Source organism: Mizuhopecten yessoensis, unplaced genomic scaffold, assembly GCF_002113885.1.
Source record: "Mizuhopecten yessoensis strain PY_sf001 unplaced genomic scaffold, ASM211388v2 scaffold5345, whole genome shotgun sequence".
Classification (NCBI taxonomy): domain Eukaryota; kingdom Metazoa; phylum Mollusca; class Bivalvia; order Pectinida; family Pectinidae; genus Mizuhopecten; species Mizuhopecten yessoensis.
In genome coordinates, this window is record NW_018406003.1 from 44,701 (window position 1) to 67,234 (window position 22,534).

A 22,534-nucleotide genomic window follows, 5' to 3' on the forward strand; every position below is an offset into this window, starting at 1 on the left:
AAAACGTTTTAGTGTCCTCTTACCTAAAACGTTCTAGTTACCTCTTACCTAAAACGTTCTAGTGTCCTCTTACCTAAAACAATCTAGTTACCTCTTACCCAAAACGTTTTAGTTACTCTTACCTAAAATATTCTAGTTACCTCTTACCCAAAACGTTCTAGTGTCCTCTTACCTAAAACGTCATAGTTACCTCTTACCTAAAACGTTCTAGTTACCTCTTACCCAAAATGTTCTAGTTACTCTTACCTAAAATATTCTAGTTACCTCTTACCTAACACGTTCTAGCTACCTCTTACCCAAAGCGTTCTAGTTACCTCTTACCCAAAACGTTCTAGTTGTCTCTTACCTAAAACGTTCTAGTTACCTCTTACCTAAAACGTTCTAGTGTCCTCTTACCTAAAACAATCTAGTTACCTCTTACCCAAAACGTTCTAGTTACCTCTTACCCAAAACGTTTTAGTGTCCTCTTACCTAAAACGTTCTATTTACCTCTTACCTAAAACGTTCTGTTACCTCTTACCTAAAACGTTCTGTTACCTCTTACCTAAAACGTTCTAGTGACCTCTTACCTAAAACGTTCTAGTTACCTCTTACCTAAAACGTTCGATTGAACGCTAAATTCAGGCCTCCGTCTAGGTATATTTTGACTGGTGAATATTCCAGGCAGTAAACCATTTTATATGAAAATCTTCTGTAAAATCATGAGGCTCGTACCTAGATCCATTCTATTTCTGTTCAGTCAGCGTATTCGCTTCGCTGGTACATTTTCTGTCCTCAGGTAGAACTATCATTGTACAAAAATCAGGTTTTGTCTGTTTTATTTGCTTGTTAGGGTTTAACGTCCTCGCTTGGTTTGTTTATGTTTTACGTCTTATATACAGCTATGGTCATTTAAGGACGTGTCAGGTTTTAGTGGTGGAGGAAAACCGAAGTTCCCGTAGAAAAACCACCGACCTACGACCAGTACCTCGAAACAGCTGCGATCATACACGTATGAAGACAGACCTGTATAATAGACACGTGCCGAGGGAGATAACACCGAAAAGCAAGAGCAGTGGAGTGAAAAAAGAAAAAGACGATCCCAATTGATGCAATGAAGGTAGTAAAACAGTTATGGTCTCTCAGTGTGTTCTAAGTAGATGACACGGACTTAAACCCTTATTCTGCAGGGATCCCAAGATACGTATACATTGGGATATAGCAGGTCTATTCTTCCCCCAAACCTGCCCGAGGAAACCATTTTGGTGAAAACATGGTATTTCTTGTTGAAAATTATGTCTCTTCAAGTATCTCTGACATTAACATGCGAATTCATACCATGAGATTAGGTTGAGTCGCTTATCACTGCATTTAGGTAGTATTGGCATTATAAGCCGATGAAATTGTTTAAAAAGAAACTGTCGTTGCTACAAAACTTTAGTTCAGTCTCTGAGATGATTTAGATTGGAATATATGCTGTTCTATATACTGGCAAACAAGACCCAAAACCTGGATACAACTAGCTACTCATGCTTCTGCTGTTCTAAAATAGTTTAAAACTGAGCAAACGTAACGCTCCAATAAGTAAGACTGACTCTATCGCACGATGGGTCAGTCATCAGAAAGTTCACCTTTCTTACCTAAACGATGGCAAGGCGGACCATATTAGTTAAGGTCACACTGTCAAGTATGTATAGTAATACTTGATGTGAGGAACCTTACTAGGTCGACAAACGAACAGACATTGACGGGGTCTTATAAAAGTCTTATGCATAAATTAGCCTTACAGACGAGCCTTAGTTCATCTACAAAGGGAAGCCTTTCTGGGTTAGACGGGTGGGGACATTTTAGATAGCTTAAATAATTCGAGTAGCATACTTCGATATATATAATAAGGCTGGTAAAATTATATAGTATACAAGTTCAGATAAATGTTAATTCGTAATAACATTAGTAATTTATTTAATCTGTTACCTTCATCAGACTTAATTTCATTTATTGTTGTAGCTATGTGAAGCTGTTTAATGTTGTCTCGTTCGAAAAACAGGCAGTAAATCTCAGAAAGCTTAATTCTACAAAATAATAAAGCATAGGTTGTCTAAAAGATAAATGCTAAAATGAATAAAAAAATCTTAGAAATATGCTCAGATGAAAACGTTAACTTTGAAAATGAAACCTTTTCCCCTTCACCTTCAAAGAAATGTAAAATGTTCAAATTGTTGTAATAAAATCGTCCTCGTTCAACTTCGTTGCATCTGTAACAAAGGATTATGTATATTGATATGTTAATAAGGACTTAATGAGACATTTTCAAGCTTCAAAAAATAAATAGCATATTAATACTGAAATAAGTAGCAAAAATACTAGTGTATTATGCAAGACTGCTTTCGTCAATTCATGGCTTTTTTTACAAAGGAGACAATTCCTACCTGGGCTAAGGTCTTTAGATGACAGACATAATGGGTAATTTAATGTCACATGGACTTATGATATTTAATTGCGCGAAGCTACATGCATGTTCTGGTCATGAAACATAGTTTTGTTGCTAAAGATAGCTTATTAGGATGAATAATCCAGCTTCAGATTGTATACCAGAGTTAATTACTGAAATCTGGTGATATTACTGAAACCGTGGTGGTAGTAGGAATGAATGTATTATAAACAATCAATAAATTGCTATTCCCGAGACGTAAAGATATAAATTTGAATCGCCAATAATCGAACCACACAAATATGTTCCTTGTAGCTATATTGTTTACAACGTGCATAACGTTTGTTAGTAGAGACCACTTTCGTATAACTCCTGATGTTATACATATTGAGAAGTCAAAGTTTGCTTCAGCAGCAAGGAAACCCGGCCAACAAGGTAACACTATGAGCTTATGATGACTAAAGAGAAAACAGGAATGTGTGGGATGCACTTTATATGGGATCTGAACTGAGTTTCCATTTAATGCGAAATTTATTTTACAAGATTAGAAGTTTACAGTTTAGCAAAAGTCTGCCGAGATGAAGAGGCTTCACGTTCTTATTTATAAACGCAGTAGTGGAGCCTGAACGTCACCATTTGACGTGATGTCTTCAATGGGAAATCACAATGCCAAGATCTTATATTGATTGTGGTACTTTTACTTTTTAATCTGGTCTATTAATGTGTTAAACACCTAACAAATTACAAGGGAGTACATAAGTGAAATCGATAAACTAGGGCAAAATATGAACAAAGGAAATATGTTCATGGTGACTTTTGAAAAATTCAAGAAAAATAGGACCAGGTATTACGGAAGGGTAAGCGTCCTCTAATTCATCGCCGACATCCGCCATGTAAATGTAAGGCGAATCCAAACAATGTCATATCGATAACTCGGGTAGTGATAAAATAAGACATGCATGTATAAACTGTGTAGACCAGCTGTCGTATGATAAATACAAAAATCTGTTGAGATTTAAAAAAAAAATGAACTCAGAAATGCACCTTTGATTTAACGTTCCATTAGACTAATTGGGTAACATCTGAAACAATGCATACACTTACACTCTAGAACAAACACCAATGTCAACCAAGAATAACCCCTATTAAGTCACTTCCTGTCTGTAAGGCGTAAGCTTTCTCTCAATCAACATTAGTAACTCTCTACCGGAAGCAAGGTTGAATAAACGGATCAACAACATAGATTTATGCGTTGGCATGGCTTTGAAAGCTGCAGATCAGTTTATGAACCTTTTGTGATTCAATGTATAACATACAGTATAATTTATTCAATGTCACACGGTAGTAAACACTTCACACTCATGAAGAATACGATGTTAAAGTGCAAGGATGAATTCGAATCACTTACTTTTCTAAAACCTATTTGAAAAAAGAATAACTCAGACAACCATCAAAAGTGTAATATACATAATTGTTCAATATGTACATAAGTCATTTCGTTAGTTACAAGGTTTGTCTAGATTATTACATAGTAACTGGCACGGTGTGTATAATAGTAACTGTCACGTTATGTCTAGTATATATATTACTTAGTCACTGTCACGGTGTGTCTAGTATATGTATTACGTAGTCACTGTCACGGTATGTCTAGTATATGTATTACATAGTTACTGTCACGGTATGTCTAGTAAATGTATTACATAGTAACTGTCACGGTGTGTCTAGTATATGTATTACGTAGTCACTGTCACGGTATGTCTAGTATATGTATTACATAGTAACTGTCACGGTATGTCTAGTATATGTATTACATAGTCACTGTCACGGTATGTCTAGTATATGTATTACATAGTCACTGTCACGGTATGTCTAGTATATGTATTACATAGTCACTGTCACGGTATGTCTAGTATATGTATTACATAGTCACTGTCACGGTATGTCTAGTATATGTATTACATAGTCACTGTCACGGTATGTCTAGTATATGTATTACATAGTCACTGTCACGGTATGTCTAGTATATGTATTACATAGTCACTGTCACGGTATGTCTAGTATATGTATTACATAGTCACTGTCACGGTATGTCTAGTATATGTATTACATAGTCACTGTCACGGTATGTCTAGTATATGTATTACATAGTCACTGTCACGGTATGTCTAGTATATGTATTACATAGTCACTGTCACGGTATGTCTAGTATATGTATTACATAGTCACTGTCACGGTATGTCTAGTATATGTATTACATAGTCACTGTCACGGTATGTCTAGTATATGTATTACATAGTCACTGTCACGGTATGTCTAGTATATGTATTACATAGTCACTGTCACGGTATGTCTAGTATATGTATTACATAGTCACTGTCACGGTATGTCTAGTATATGTATTACATAGTCACTGTCACGGTATGTCTAGTATATGTATTACATAGTCACTGTCACGGTATGTCTAGTATATGTATTACATAGTCACTGTCACGGTATGTCTAGTATATGTATTACATAGTCACTGTCACGGTATGTCTAGTATATGTATTACATAGTCACTGTCACGGTATGTCTAGTATATGTATTACATAGTCACTGTCACGGTATGTCTAGTATATGTATTACATAGTCACTGTCACGGTATGTCTAGTATATGTATTACATAGTCACTGTCACGGTATGTCTAGTATATGTATTACATAGTCACTGTCACGGTATGTCTAGTATATGTATTACATAGTCACTGTCACGGTATGTCTAGTATATGTATTACATAGTCACTGTCACGGTATGTCTAGTATATGTATTACATAGTCACTGTCACGGTATGTCTAGTATATGTATTACATAGTCACTGTCACGGTATGTCTAGTATATGTATTACATAGTCACTGTCACGGTATGTCTAGTATATGTATTACATAGTCACTGTCACGGTATGTCTAGTATATGTATTACATAGTCACTGTCACGGTATGTCTAGTATATGTATTACATAGTCACTGTCACGGTATGTCTAGTATATGTATTACATAGTCACTGTCACGGTATGTCTAGTATATGTATTACATAGTCACTGTCACGGTATGTCTAGTATATGTATTACATAGTCACTGTCACGGTATGTCTAGTATATGTATTACATAGTCACTGTCACGGTATGTCTAGTATATGTATTACATAGTCACTGTCACGGTATGTCTAGTATATGTATTACATAGTCACTGTCACGGTATGTCTAGTATATGTATTACATAGTCACTGTCACGGTATGTCTAGTATATGTATTACATAGTCACTGTCACGGTATGTCTAGTATATGTATTACATAGTCACTGTCACGGTATGTCTAGTATATGTATTACATAGTCACTGTCACGGTATGTCTAGTATATGTATTACATAGTCACTGTCACGGTATGTCTAGTATATGTATTACATAGTCACTGTCACGGTATGTCTAGTATATGTATTACATAGTCACTGTCACGGTATGTCTAGTATATGTATTACATAGTCACTGTCACGGTATGTCTAGTATATGTATTACATAGTCACTGTCACGGTATGTCTAGTATATGTATTACATAGTCACTGTCACGGTATGTCTAGTATATGTATTACATAGTCACTGTCACGGTATGTCTAGTATATGTATTACATAGTCACTGTCACGGTATGTCTAGTATATGTATTACATAGTCACTGTCACGGTATGTCTAGTATATGTATTACATAGTCACTGTCACGGTATGTCTAGTATATGTATTACATAGTCACTGTCACGGTATGTCTAGTATATGTATTACATAGTCACTGTCACGGTATGTCTAGTATATGTATTACATAGTCACTGTCACGGTATGTCTAGTATATGTATTACATAGTCACTGTCACGGTATGTCTAGTATATGTATTACATAGTCACTGTCACGGTATGTCTAGTATATGTATTACATAGTCACTGTCACGGTATGTCTAGTATATGTATTACATAGTCACTGTCACGGTATGTCTAGTATATGTATTACATAGTCACTGTCACGGTATGTCTAGTATATGTATTACATAGTCACTGTCACGGTATGTCTAGTATATGTATTACATAGTCACTGTCACGGTATGTCTAGTATATGTATTACATAGTCACTGTCACGGTATGTCTAGTATATGTATTACATAGTCACTGTCACGGTATGTCTAGTATATGTATTACATAGTCACTGTCACGGTATGTCTAGTATATGTATTACATAGTCACTGTCACGGTATGTCTAGTATATGTATTACATAGTCACTGTCACGGTATGTCTAGTATATGTATTACATAGTCACTGTCACGGTATGTCTAGTATATGTATTACATAGTCACTGTCACGGTATGTCTAGTATATGTATTACATAGTCACTGTCACGGTATGTCTAGTATATGTATTACATAGTCACTGTCACGGTATGTCTAGTATATGTATTACATAGTCACTGTCACGGTATGTCTAGTATATGTATTACATAGTCACTGTCACGGTATGTCTAGTATATGTATTACATAGTCACTGTCACGGTATGTCTAGTATATGTATTACATAGTCACTGTCACGGTATGTCTAGTATATGTATTACATAGTCACTGTCACGGTATGTCTAGTATATGTATTACATAGTCACTGTCACGGTATGTCTAGTATATGTATTACATAGTCACTGTCACGGTATGTCTAGTATATGTATTACATAGTCACTGTCACGGTATGTCTAGTATATGTATTACATAGTCACTGTCACGGTATGTCTAGTATATGTATTACATAGTCACTGTCAAGGTATGTCTAGTATATGTATTACATAGTAACTGTCACGGTATGTCTAGTATATGTATTATATAGTCACTGTCACGGTATGTCTAGTATATGTATTATATAGTCACTGTCACGGTGTGTCTAGTATATGTATTACATAGTAACTGTCACGGTGTGTCTAGTATATGTATTACATAGTCACTGTCACGGTATGTCTAGTATATGTATTACATAGTAACTGTCACGGTATGTCTAGTATATGTATTACATAGTAACTCCTGTGGTATTCCAATAGTACAATGTATATGTATTACACAGTAACAGTCACGGTAAATGTAATATGTGTTTTACACATTAACCGTTCCGGGTTGTCCTGTAAAACGGTGTGATCTTCGTTTTCACAGCATGTCCTATTAAATAGTTGCATAACTATTACTGCAGTGATCTATCAATCATTTACGTTTTCCATATATGCTTATGAAGAAACATTGCATAGTCATGTGTTGTCAGGTTAATATATGGGAATAGATAACGTTTCCACATTTGTATCACTGTCACTGTTAGATGTAAAACCATTACCAAACTAATCAAACGTTTCGGAAGCAAGTAGACATTCTACCCGAAAACTGTCGTTTGAGTTGAATTATTATAAATATTGGATTATGAAAATGAATTTAATGTACGTGCGGTTGCAAAACATTTATAAGTGACAAACTTGAAATATTTTTGAATGTCCAAATAAGTGTTTGTTATAATAGCAGGATCCTTTAAAAAAAAACCTGCTTGCTGTACTTCTGGAATGGTAGATAATTATATAATTGCAGGTTGAACTTATCAACGGATATCACTATAAATCATTACTAATAATAATTCTAAAAACCAGATTACGATAAACAAAAGTGCTTGTACGTGTTGTTAATGTCCTTGTCCAATACCTATTAATATATCTAAACATGTTATAGTTAAAATAGACACTGGTACCCCGTTAAACATTATACTTTTGGTTTTTGTTTTGTTTGTTTTGTTTGTTTGTTTAAAGAATGGGATCTCCACAACCAGAGTAATGAGGATACACTGTCCTCGGTTACATTAAAATAGAGCTTTGTTAACGTATCACTTCATTGAAAAGGTATAACTATGGCACACTAGCATGAAACTCCGTCCGGAAAGATTATTCTGAAACATGAACAATGCAGGTACTGTCGACAGAAATCAGTTGGTTTGTTTTGGTTTGGTTTGGTTTGGTATTGTTTAACGTCCTACCAACAGCTATGATCATTTAAGGACGGCCTCCCCTGTGTGCAAGATGCATGCGTGGAGTGTATGCGTGTGTGTTTTGGGAGGCTGCGATACTTTCATGTTTGTCTCCATGTGATAGCACGAAACTGATGACGGCTTTATAGTGATACCTCACTGAAACATATTGCCGAAGACATCCATCAGGACACTCTACCCGGTCACATTATATTGACAACGGGCGAACCAGTCGTCCCACTCCTTAATGGTCGAGCGTTAAGCAGGATAGAAACTGCCATTTTTACAGACTCTAGTATGTCTCAGCCAGGGGAAAGAACCCAAACCTTTCCTCACAGGGGCGAAAGCTCAACTAAAGGCCAAAAGTGAGGCATTGTCAAGGGAGACATTAGGAAGAAAAAAGTTGTTTAGAACAAAGAGAAAAGATCAGATCCCAAATTTAATCGCCTCTTACGATTATGCAATGGGGTAACAGGTACAATTTTTACGCTCTACCTGCATGAACAAAATCACTTGGTAAGGTGACAATGCTGCGCTAGCTGTGGATAACGTTACTTCATGCTTTGAACTACCTAAACGTATGCCCAACCGTTTGCAAATTAGTTTGGTAGTTTTTTGGCAAATGCATCTAATTCGAAACATAAAAGTGCTTAAGTTTCAAATCTTTGTGTTGCCCCGCAACAGATTGTGGATAAACATTGAAAAAATAAAAACTGAGCTGAATAAGATACATGTACATTTTTGGAAAATAAAGGTAATTAAAACCTTGATAAAACACAGGATCAAAGGCCATATTACATTTCGGTTAGGTTACAAAGTGTAACTATGCCTGTATTAATTCTAAACGAACCATAAGACCACTTTTTATGTACATAGAGGATGCCAAACACAAAAAAAGAACAAACAAATTAAAAGCGTGGATAGTTTTCATCGGGGTTTAACAATATATGCGTGCGTGCTGGGTTGAATGAAATGTTATATCATTAACGAGATGATCGTGTCTTAGAAAGTGATCAATGATGATCAAATATATTTTTTTTAAAAATCTGCGTCTTCAAGTCGGTAAATACTTACTTAAAAAAATCCAGAGTTTCCAAAGATTAGAAGAAGTGAACTTGTATAGAGACCATTGAGTGATTTTACATGAGATTTAATGGTGCCATGTTATTTAAGCGAGGTTTTGCCGACCGAAGTTTGAACAATGTGTAGTTTTAATACACATCTTTACCTTTCTAATGCCTGTGTTGAAATACAAATTAATTCATCAATACGAATTAAATTACAAACACCAGGTGCCAAGGACAATCGAAACGTATATGATGTATTTTTGATATGCATAACTGTGCGTCGAAATTGTCAGGTCATTTCACTTTCACATCAACGAATGCATTGAACAAGAAAAATAAAATAAAATAAATATACTAGTTCTATAATACCAATACAAGAGCACAGCTGATTAATACGCTACTGCCACTTCCAAGCCCCGTTTTGTAATGGGAAGAGACGTAGTCTTGTTGAACAAACACAAAGCTACGTAACCAATGGTAATGAAACGTCACAATTACAACAGCTATATCTGCTTTTTTAATCTTTGACAGGTGAAAAGTTATTATAGAAAAGTTTAGACGTGATTTATGTTCAGCATGGATAATACTGTAGTGGTATACGAATTTAAAAAATAAATTGATAGATGTTATTTTGACAAGGGAAATGATGTCAGACTCTCTTTTTGAATTACCAAAACGTCATAATTATTAACTCTTTTTTCAGCAGAGATTTAAATGTAATTAACTATACAAACAGTGAATCCTTTACCGTTAGATGATTAGTTTAAAATGCTATTATTTACTTTTAATAAGTAGTTTCAATATACCAATAATACAAGATGTGTCGTTGATTTATTAAGTTAATTGGGCTGTGTTCTTTGGATCTGATTCTACAACCGTCAGCTACGTTTAATTTAAAATACATAGAATAGGGGAAAGTTTGGATGAGCTTTTCCTGTACATTATTGCTCGACTCTGTGCTTTCCTATGATGACCCTGTTCACAAAGTTAAGTTGTACAATTTCTTTTGCCATAGAATTATTTTCTAAAGCCATACTGTAGTAAGGTAATTAAGTAATTTCGTAAGAATGGCGTTAGAAGAAAAAAGTGACAAGCTGGGTATCCAGAAACATTCCCAGACAGGTGTATCAACCCTGGTACAGTTCATGGCTCAGTAATGAAGGCATCGACGACGTATTGGAAGTAATTTTAAAGATAAATGTATTACATATGTATTTTAAATAAAAACTAATATACAAAAGTATCTAATTTATTTATGAAATCTAAACAACAATGGCGACCATTTAGTCGTTAGAGTGTGTTTTGGTTTGATTTCAATCTCGTTTGTTATTAATACAGGTACAAATAACTCGCTGCCACTAGGTTTTGCTTCGTGTATGTCTTGGTAGGTCTTGTTAAACGTACACGATCACAGTTACTAAATATCACGTACACTGTGATCAGATCAACAAACAACCATGCAGAAATGTGCAGAAAAAGTACGCCTGCTGCATCACAACGTCACGTGGTACGAGATGTGGGCAGCACATTTTATCTGTGTTCTCTACATAAGGGACAATAAAGAGACAGTTTTACCGGCTGTATTAACGGCAAACACTTGGAATTTTATCGTTTAAGCTTTTATTTTTTGAGTTGATGCCTACCGACCACTGACTGGATTTCTACCTTGTGTTCACGTAAACATTAACTCTCTTCACACTGATGAGCTGTACAGATTGAATAACATATGCAATAATAATATGATTTATGGGACGTGAATGCCGTTTATGATATTTATGATAAACAATCATAATATTAAGTTTCACCAAATGTATCAAGCATCCGTACCTAGAGATGACAAACCTAATAATTTACCCGGCGTAATGAGCTAATCTACTTTATTGTATTTCGACAGGAAATGTAATATGATCAATCGGTAATCAGTAGGACTACCCTATCTAGTTACTGTACTGGACCTTAGATGGACATTGATAATAACAATACAAGGTCAAGTTTTTCTCACCCTGCCAATCAAACGCATGGTCTTCTGCCGACCTCTTTCTCACACATACAAGCTTCTTACCTTTCTTTTAGACCGTCGAGGCATCCTGGACCCCAAAAAACGAGAGGTGGATGTCAGTTATTCACTTAATCCTCCAGTTAAATTAGTCCAATTAATCCGAAAATGTAACAGAGGTTTTCTACACTACTCAACGACGGAGCTTGGTTACTCTGGCCTACTGCTCTGTAGCGGGTATATATACCTACCCTGCATGGGCATTGACGGCGGTAGTTCACCCGTGAACCGTCGAATTGTATTCTCTTTACCTAAAACAGGACACTTTTTAAATCGCTACCACCCTCTAAGATGTATCGCTGGCGTTTAAGACGTATTGACACTAAAGCTTGCTGATAACGACTTGTAACATTGCTGCAACGGTAATGTTCAATGACATCAAGTCTGTAACGCTGATTTAAAACAATTCCAGATTAACGTCAGGCTAATTCTAAATAATAAAATCAATATACTTAATGATGGAACAATATACTCAATGATAAACAGTATACTTAATGATAGAATAGTGTATTTAATGTGGGAACAATATACTGAGTGATAGAACAATATACTTAATGATAGAATAATATACTGAATGATAGAACACTATACTGAATGATAGAACAATATACTGAATGATGGAACAATATACTGAATGATAAAACAATATACTGACTGATAGAACAATATACTAAATGATAGAACAATATATTTAATGATAGAATAATACACTGTATAATAGAACAATATACTGAATGATAGAACACTATACTGAATGATAGAACAATATACTGAATGATAGAACACTAAACTGAATGATAGAACACTATACTGAATGATGGAACAATATACTGAATGATAAAACAATAAACTGAATGATAGAACACTATACTGAATGATAGAAAACTATACTAAATGAAAGAACAATATACTGAATGATAGAACAATATCCTGAATGATAGAACAATATACTTAATGATAGAACACTATACTGAATGATAGAACAATATACTGAATGATAGAAAAATATACTGAATGATAGAACATAGAACAATATACTGAATGATGGAACAATATACTTAATGATAGAACACTATACTGAAGGATAGATCAATATACTGAATGATAGAACAATATACTGAATGATGGAACAATATACTGAAGGATAGAACAATATACTGAAGGATAGAACAATATACTGAATGATAGAACGATATACTGAATGATAGAACAATATACTGAATGATAGAACGATATACTGAATGAAAGAACAATATACTGAATGATAGAACAATATCCTGAATGATAGAACAATATACTTAATGATAGAATAATATACTGAATGATAGAACACTAAACTGAATGATAGAACACTATACTGAATGATAGAACACTATACTGAATGATGGAACAATATATACTGAATGATAGAACACTATACTGAATGATGGAACAATATACTGAACGATAGAACAATATACTGAATGATAGAACAATATACTTAATGATGGAACAATATACTGAATGATAAAACAATAAACTGAATGATAGAACACTATACTGAATGATAGAACACTATACTAAATGAAAGCACAATATACTGAATGATAGAACAATATACTGAAGGATAGAACAATATACTGAAGGATAGAACAATATACTGAATGATGGAACAATATACTGAATGATAAAACAATATACTGAATGATAGAACAATATACTTAATGATGGAACAATATACTGAATGATAAAACAATATACTGAATGATAGAACAATATACTTAATGATAGAATACTATACTGAATGATAGAACAATATACTGAATGAAAGAACTATATACTGAATGATAGAACAATATACTGAATGATAGAACATAGAACAATATACTGAATGATGGAACAATATACTTAATGATAGAACACTATACTGAATGATAGAACAATATACTGAATGATAGAACACTAAACTGAATGATAGAACAATATACTTAATGATAGAATAATATACTGAATAATAGAACACTATACTGAATGATAGAACACTAAACTGAATGATAGAACACTATACTGAATGATGGAACAATATACTGAATGATGGAACATAGAACAATATACTGAATGATAGAACAATATACTAAATGAAAGAACAATATACTGAATGATAGAACAATATCCTGAATGATAGAACAATATACTTAATGATAGAATAATATACTGAATAATAGAACACTATACTGAATGATAGAACACTAAACTGAATGATAGAACACTATACTGAATGATGGAACACTATACTGAATGATAAAACAATAAACTGAATGATAGAACACTATACTGAATGATAGAACAATATACTGAATGATAGAATACTATACTGAATGATAGAACAATATACTGAATGAAAGAACTATATACTGAATGATAGAACAATATACTGAATGATAGAACATTATACTGAAGGATAGAACAATATACTGAATGATGGAACACTATACTGAATGATAAAACAATAAACTGAATGATAGAACACTATACTGAATGATGGAACACTATACTGAATGATAAAACAATAAACTGAATGATAGAACACTATACTGAATGATAGAACACTATACTGAATGATGGAACAATATACTGAACGATAGAACAATATACTGAATGATAGAACAATATCCTGAATGATAGAACAATATACTTAATGATAGAACACTATACTGAAGGATAGAACAATATACTGAATGATAGAACGATATACTGAATGATAGAACAATATACTGAATGATAGAAAAATATACTGAATGATAGAACATAGAACAATATACTGAATGATGGAACAATATACTGAATGATAAAACAATATACTGAATGATAGAACATAGAACAATATACTGAATGATGGAACAATATACTTAATGATAGAACACTATACTGAAGGATAGAACAATATACTGAATGATAGAACGATATACTGAATGATAGAACAATATACTGAATGATAGAATACTATACTGAATGATAGAACAATATACTGAATGATAGAACACTAAACTGAATGATAGAACAATATACTTAATGATAGAATAATATACTGAATGATAGAACACTAAACTGAATGATAGAACACTATACTGAATGATGGAACAATATACTGAATGATAAAACAATAAACTGAATGATAGAACACTATACTGAATGATGGAACAATATACTGAAGGATAGAACAATATCCTGAATGATAGAACAATATACTGGATGATAGAACAATATACTGAATGATGGAACAATATACTTAATGATACAACACTAAACTGAATGATAGAACAATATACTTAATAATAGAATAATATACTGAATAATAGAACACTATACTGAATGATAGAACAATATCCTGAATGATAGAACAATATACTTAATGTTAGAATAATATACTGAATAATAGAACACTATGCTGAATGATAGAACACTATACTGAATGATAGAACAATATACTGAATGAAAGAACAATATACTTAATGATAGAACACTATACTGAAGGATAGAACAATATACTGAATGATAGAACAATATACTGAATGATAGAACAATATACTGAATGATAGAACAATATACTGAATGATGGAACAATATACTTAATGATAGAAAACTATACTGAAGGATAGAACAATATACTGAATTATAGAACACTATACTGAATGATGGAACAATATACTGAATGATAGAACAATATACTGAAGGATAGAACAATATACTGAATGATGGAACACTATACTGAATGATAGAACAATACTATGTTACAGTGTATACACACACATGCACGTAACCAGGGGTAAAACAAAGGTAACATCGTATGGTTTTACATTTACACGACATTTCTGCAATGCCAGATACAAATGTATGTGCCTAGTGACTACTGTCGTTATAGTCTTTGTAGGCTCCCGTCAAGCATTGTACAGATACCAAATATATAAAACAGCGGTAATTACATTTCGATCCCTCTGCTAAGGATCATTAATATAACTTTATTTATTTTACAAAATCAGAAAACAAGATTTTACTACAGATACAAATCGCTCGTGTTGGCCAGGATGTAAGTCAGGGGGTGGATGTCTTGCCTTGGGAGGGACCTGGAATACCTAGATGAATTCCACATGATCGGGTAGCTGACCCCATACCGTTACACATCCGACGAGGGGATCGGACGACAGAACGCTCATTAGCGTCTTTTTGCGGCGAAGCAAGTCACATTAATGACTGTTCTTTCCCAATGGCAACATGAAGGCCACCAAGTGACCATTACCATTCTGTCATCTGTGTTAAACACTATATAAGTTATATCAGTTAGCCTTAAAAAGAGTAAAAGGAGTACAGAAGAAGGCAGAAAGCTGTGTGCTTTCCCCTTATTTTCTAATTCGTTTTTAATCGACAGGAGTTGTGGTGGTTTTCTCATGCACCTTTCGGATTCCAATAATGCTGCCAACAACTGTATCCTGCACCGCTGTTTTTTCCCAATATAACTGTTTTAAAACATTTTTGAAAAGAAAAAGGGTCAGGTGAGATAAGTCAAGAGAAGCTACCCACTTGTCATAATGAAAACCAGGGGATGTAACTGCAAATAAGAAACACTCATAGGGAATTCTGCAGTGCTTTGTCGCCAGCAAGGGGATAGGAATCCTTAATACAGATGCAACGAAAAATATATTTTGAGGTATCCCCTGAATTCGCTAGTCTCAATGCCTGTCTCCATTCTAGGTCGGCCTCAAAATGAGAAATGTCTATTACACAGCTCTCGAAAACGACGTTTTCCAAAGTATTAAGCGTTGGTAGCACAGTTCAGTAATGTTCACCTCGTATATAAATAAACATGTTTGTTAAGAAAAAAAAAAAAAATAGAAAACAAAACCAGTATAATCACAGACCATGAAAGCCTACTCAACGTTATTCAACAACAAACTTCGCAGTCTGCACATTGACTTTTCAAAAAGCCTACTAAAATGTCTTAAGATAATACGGTTGACCTACATTTCAAATCCCTCATAAGTCAATTTTAAAAACCCAAATTGGTTATGTAAAATAAGATATGTAAATGTATGAACTTATACTTTATTTATTTAATGGTACACATCAATGTTATCTTAGCAATACTAGGACATTTAGGCTGATGTCAATCTCTTTTGCAACCCCTGAGTGAATGCTATTACATGACGTCTTTTCTCAAGTTCATATATACCTAGGTCATGCAGAGCTTAATTTCTCTTTTATCTGTTATCAGCTGTGGAAAGGCATACCGACTTCAGTTTAAGATGGATGTGACCATGCGGAAAACACTAAACTCCTAATAAGCTTCCTAAGTAATACACTTGAGAGGTGATCGTGAATAAAAGCTAAGTAGGAAGTGACCTAGATTGGTCAATGACCTTTAGATGCTGTACGATTTCATGATATTGGTTTTGTAAACGAACTAGACATGTTATATTCAGAAAAATGTTAAATGATTATATTTTTTCTTTGATAACAAGTAATATTAAAAAATGACTTTACATGAGGATCGGTTATTCATAAAGGTCACAAGACCTTGGGTTTAATTTATATACCGTCAAAATATGATACCCAGGGGCCCTCACTATGGTTTTGATGGTTTAACACAACCACAAACATCTCGATGTGAAGTAGCCGATATGCCACTCAGTAGACAGTTAAACAGAACTTAAGTTACCCTTGACCTATGTATGTATGTAAAATGTATTTATATTACAACAATTATGAAACAAGCCATATAACTTATATTAATCATTGTTGATGGCCCGGATATTAGTGTGCAGTTGGTCTTAATGTGGGAGGAAAACCGGAGTACCCGGAGAAAACCCAATGTGTATAGATCAACGTTAAATGACATGTTCTTCGTGGCTTTCAGTTTGATATCAATAGAGAATGACATGTTACAATACCGATGACCTAGTTTTATGAAGACAGTAGCCTTAATACATAAGTGCAGACAAAGTTTACATCGCTTATTATAATCTTAATAACCAAAATGCAATTTCAATAGATCAAAATTACAAATCTCAGTTCTGATGTTAATTAGACTCTTTATGTTTACTTATAAGGTGGTTAACATCCTGGATAGCTATATTATATATTTGGGTCAGGGGGAGAGCTTGTTTATCCTCAGTCTGCCATATTGGAACGCGTCTACTTCTTGTCGCAGCAAGGTATAGTGTGAGTTGTCCCCCTTTGGAATCTACCTACATGTTTTATGCTACAACTATTTAATTTCACTGCTGCTTGTGTAATATACTTATTATAAAATTGATATTTATTCTAGATTTGAGCTCCATTGTTTAAAAGATCTTTACTTTTTTACAATATCATAATTATAGCTCTGTTTCTATTTATGACTTCATTGTCTCTTTTTAATTCACACTTTATTAGTGTATATCCTGTACATTTTTACACTTTGCTACATTAGTATATATGTACTTTACAATAGTATAGTGTCTTAATTTGTCTTTTGTAACACTTGTGTGACATTCAAGTGTGATTTCATATGCTCTACTGTATAATTTTAGCATATCTAATTTGAATTGTTGTCCTGTTTTTATATTTATTCATAAGTACTGTGATCCTTGTTCAATTTTATATATGTTTTGTCGCAAGAAAAGCACTACAGTGCTAATGTTATTTTGTTACATGTATATGCGACGTTAAATAAAGCTTCTTGAATCTTGAATCTTGAAGGGAAGACATTGAAGACTTTCCGGATGTCCGCGATTTTCTATCGGTTTGAAGAAACTTCCGGCTGCCAATTGTGTCGTTCTCTGTCACATACTTCCGGTTACGAGTTCATCAGTGATGACTGGGAATGTCGATGAGAGTGATAGGATGGCAAGTGTTACAATGGCCGCGGTGGCCAAGTGGTTAATGCGTCTGACATTCTGCTACCACTAGCTCTCCACCACTGGGTCGCGGGTTCGAGGCCTACGTGGGGCAGTCGCCAGGTACTGACCGTCGGTCGGTGGTTTTTCTCCGGGAACTCCGGCTTTCCTCCACCACCAAAACCTGACACGTCCTTTAATGACCATAGCTGTTAATAGGACGGAAACACAAACAAACCAAACCTAACTTTTCTGTAATAAATAAAGAAAAGATACCCTACACATGTGTACTGTATATAAACATTCGTGGTGTTCATGGTTACTATGGAAACACAAACATAAATACAACGAAATTGAATGATATACTTGTCTGCTGTTTGTAAATTATACCATCTAAATGGCTTCAGATAACGAAGGAAGTCCCCACGACCATTTCGTATGATACAGTATATCAATCTTTCATCTCTTTCACTAACCGTTTACATTAAGTTAATGGTCTTAGCTTTGCTCTAAGGATGAAAAATCTCAACAATTTGTCACCAGCAGAGGATGACAGCGCACAATGTATGCACTTCAGACTGATTTAAAACCTTACAGTTTTATCTGTAATCAATAAACCGAATATTCATATTGTTTATGACATAATAGAATTTTGATACAAGATAGCAAAACCGCGTGGAGAACAGTGCTTTCTCTTACAACTAAGTACGGGACAGATATATCCCAATCCCAAACTTTTCCTGTATGACTCACCTTTAGATGAGAAATGGCTCAAAACAATAAACAGGGCAAATTAAAACCCATTACAAAATACGGTGCTTGTTGGAGGAACCTCGACCCCAGTTATTTTTTAACCACATGGACACGATTTCTTTATGGTTACAGTCATATTTTTGCCTATTAAACCCTCGTTATATGAAGTAAAGTAAATAAAAAAAGTATGACGTTTTATTATAATCATAGAAAGGCTGAATAAGGCGCCAAGAGTTGTATATCATGTCTGAAGTCCCTTTTTAAATATGTTGTTGTAAACCACATTTTATTTTGTATGTATCACTGTATGCCACTACAGTGTATCATGGTGTCATAGAGTCCAGATTTTACTTTGTCACTGTATGCCACTACATACCATGGTGTCATCGAGTCCAGATTTTACTTTGTCATTGCATGCCACAACATATCATGGTGTCATAGAGTCCAGATTTTACGATGTCGTTGTATGCCACTACATATCATGATGTCATCGAGTCCAGATTTTACTTTGTTGTTGTATGCCACTACAGTGTATCCTGGTGTCATAGAGTCCAGATTTTACTTTGTCGTTGTGTGTTACTACATACCATGGTGTCATAGAGTCCAGATTTTACTTTGTCGTTGTATGCCACTACAAACCATGATGTCATAGAGTCCAGACTTTACTTTGTCGTTGTATGCCACTACAGTGTATCCTGGTGTCATAGAGTCCAGATTTTACTTTGTCGTTGTGTGCTACTACATATCCTGGTGTCATATAGTCCAGATTTTATTTTGTCGTTGTATGCCACTACATATCATGGTGTCATATAGTCCAGATTTTATTTTGTCGTTGTATGCCACTACATATCATGGTGTCACAGGGTCCAGAATAGACTTTGTCGTTGTATGCCACAACATATCATGGTTTCATATAGTCCAGATTTTACTTTGTCGTTGTATGCCACTACATATCATGATGTGATCGAGTCCGGATTTTACTTTGTCGTTGTATGCCACTACATATCATGATGTCATCGAGTCCAAATTTTACTTTGTCGTTGCATGCCACTACATATCATGATGTCATCGAGTCCAGATTTTACTTTGTCGTTGTGTGTTACTACATATCATGGTGTCATAGAGTCCAGACTTTACTTTGTCGTTGCATGCCACTATATATCATGATGTCATCGAGTCCAGATTTTACTTTGTCGTTGTATGCCACTACATACCATGATGTCATAGAGTCCAGACTTTTCTTTGTCGTTGTATGCCACTACATACCATGATGTCATAGAGTCCAGGTTAACTTTGTCGTTGTATGCCACTACATACCATGATGTCATAGAGTCCAGACTTATCTTTGTCGTTGTATGCCACTACATACCATGATGTCATAGAGTCCAGATTTTACTTTGTCGTTGTATGCCACTACCTACCATGATGTCATAGAGTCCAGATTCTACTTTGTCGTTGTATGCCACTACATTTGATGGTGTCATCGAGTCCAGATTTTACTTTTTCGTTGTATGCCACTACATAATATGATGTTATCGAGTCCAGATTTTACTTTGTCGGTGTATGCCACTACATATCATGGTGTCATATAGTCCAGATGTTACTTTGTCGTTGTATGCCACTACATATCATGGTGTCATATAGTCTAGATGTTACTTTGTCGTTGTATGCCACTACATTTCATGATGTCATCGAGTCCAGATTTTACTTTGTCGTGTATGCCACTACATATCATGATGTCATCGAGTCCAGATTTTACTTTGTCGTTGTATGCCACTACATAATATGATGTCATCGAGTCCAGATTTTACTTTGTCGTTGTATGCCACTACATATCATGATGTCATCGAGTCCAGATTTTACTTTGTCGTTGTATGCCATTACATATCATGGTGTCATCGAGTCCAGACTTTACTTTGTCGTTGTATGCCACTACAGTTTATGGTGTCATATAGTCCAGATTTTACTTTGTCGTTGTATGCCACTACATATCATGGTGTCACAGGGTCCAGAATTGACTTTGTCGTTGTATGCCACTACATTTGATGGTGTCATCGAGTCCAGATTTTACTTTGTCGTTGTATGCCACTACATACCATGGTGTCATAGAGTCCAGATTTTACTTTGTCGTTGTATGCCACTACATACCATGATGTCATAGAGTCCAGACTTTACTTTGTTGTTGTATGCCACTACATATCATGGTGTCATCGAGTCCAGATTTTACTTTGTCGTTGTATGCCACTACATATCATGGTGTCATATAGTCCAGATGTTACTTTGTCGTTGTATGCCACTACATATCATGATGTCATCGAGTCCAGATTTTATTTTGTCGTTGTGTGCCACTACATTTCATGATGTCATCGAGTCCAGATTATAATATGTCGTTGTATACCACTTTTTTTGTGTAGATATCGCTATATTTTATGCTGTCATGGTGACCAAAGTTTAGTTTGTCGCTATACACCATTACTTCACAAAGTTGGCATGGTGTCTTGTTTTTAAATTGTAACTCTGTATTGCTTCCTCAGATTATATATCATTTCTCATGGTTTTCAGTTTTTATGATGTTTCACTTAATGCCCTGATGTAACTTACGTGAATTAACATATTTATATCCCCTCCGCTGCGCTAAAACGTAAGATGTCAAGGAGCATCTCTGAACCCTGACACCGAATGTGAGATATTTAATGTGACATACATCTTAACACCTATACGTACCATGATCAGTCATACCCAATGTCCTATAACAGGCACGTCAAACTGTAATATGATCATGTTGTAGCAAATATATTATGACTACGAACTTTTCTGTTACAAACCTTGCTTGGTACAAGACACTTCATTACAATTTGTCAACCTTGTTGCGGCGCATAAAGTAGATATTGAAATTGAAAATGAAATGAACAATGCCACAAAAAAAAGTTTTTATTGCAATTCTCTTATGTTACGTAATTGTTTCTTTAACCAATTATTAGTTTTAATGGAATAACAACGTGTACAAAAGACACATAGATGTAATGTATGGCATATGGTTTTTTTCAAATTATGCATATTCATCAACCAGACATACAGTGCACACATATTCTCACATGTAGACTCAGTCATCGTCCTTATCCTCATTATCATCATCATCACATATATACAATGACAAGCATCATCATCACACAAATATGTTATATTTTAGCGGTAACAATTCGTGACGGTTTTATTTTTACACTGTTTTACCACAAACTTTCACGAAAAGTCTTCGAATGAAAACCAAAGGCAGAAATCGATATTGCGCGAATTAAAAGCAATTAAGTGCAAAACAGAAATTCAACCAGATAACGAGATATGAG

General features: G+C 34.5%; 1 protein-coding gene across 1 annotated transcript in view; it reads right to left on the minus strand.

Annotated features, from left to right (window-relative positions):
* LOC110450604 overlaps positions 1 to 11,856 on the minus strand; it is a 42,450-nt gene extending 30,594 nt beyond the window's left edge. The window contains exon 1 of the mRNA XM_021498213.1: positions 11,593 to 11,856. Within this exon, the coding sequence (XP_021353888.1) occupies positions 11,593 to 11,616 (24 nt within the window). The 5' untranslated portion in view covers positions 11,617 to 11,856. The remainder of the gene's footprint in view (positions 1 to 11,592) is intronic.
* Between the last annotated feature and the right edge of the window lie 10,678 nt (positions 11,857 to 22,534).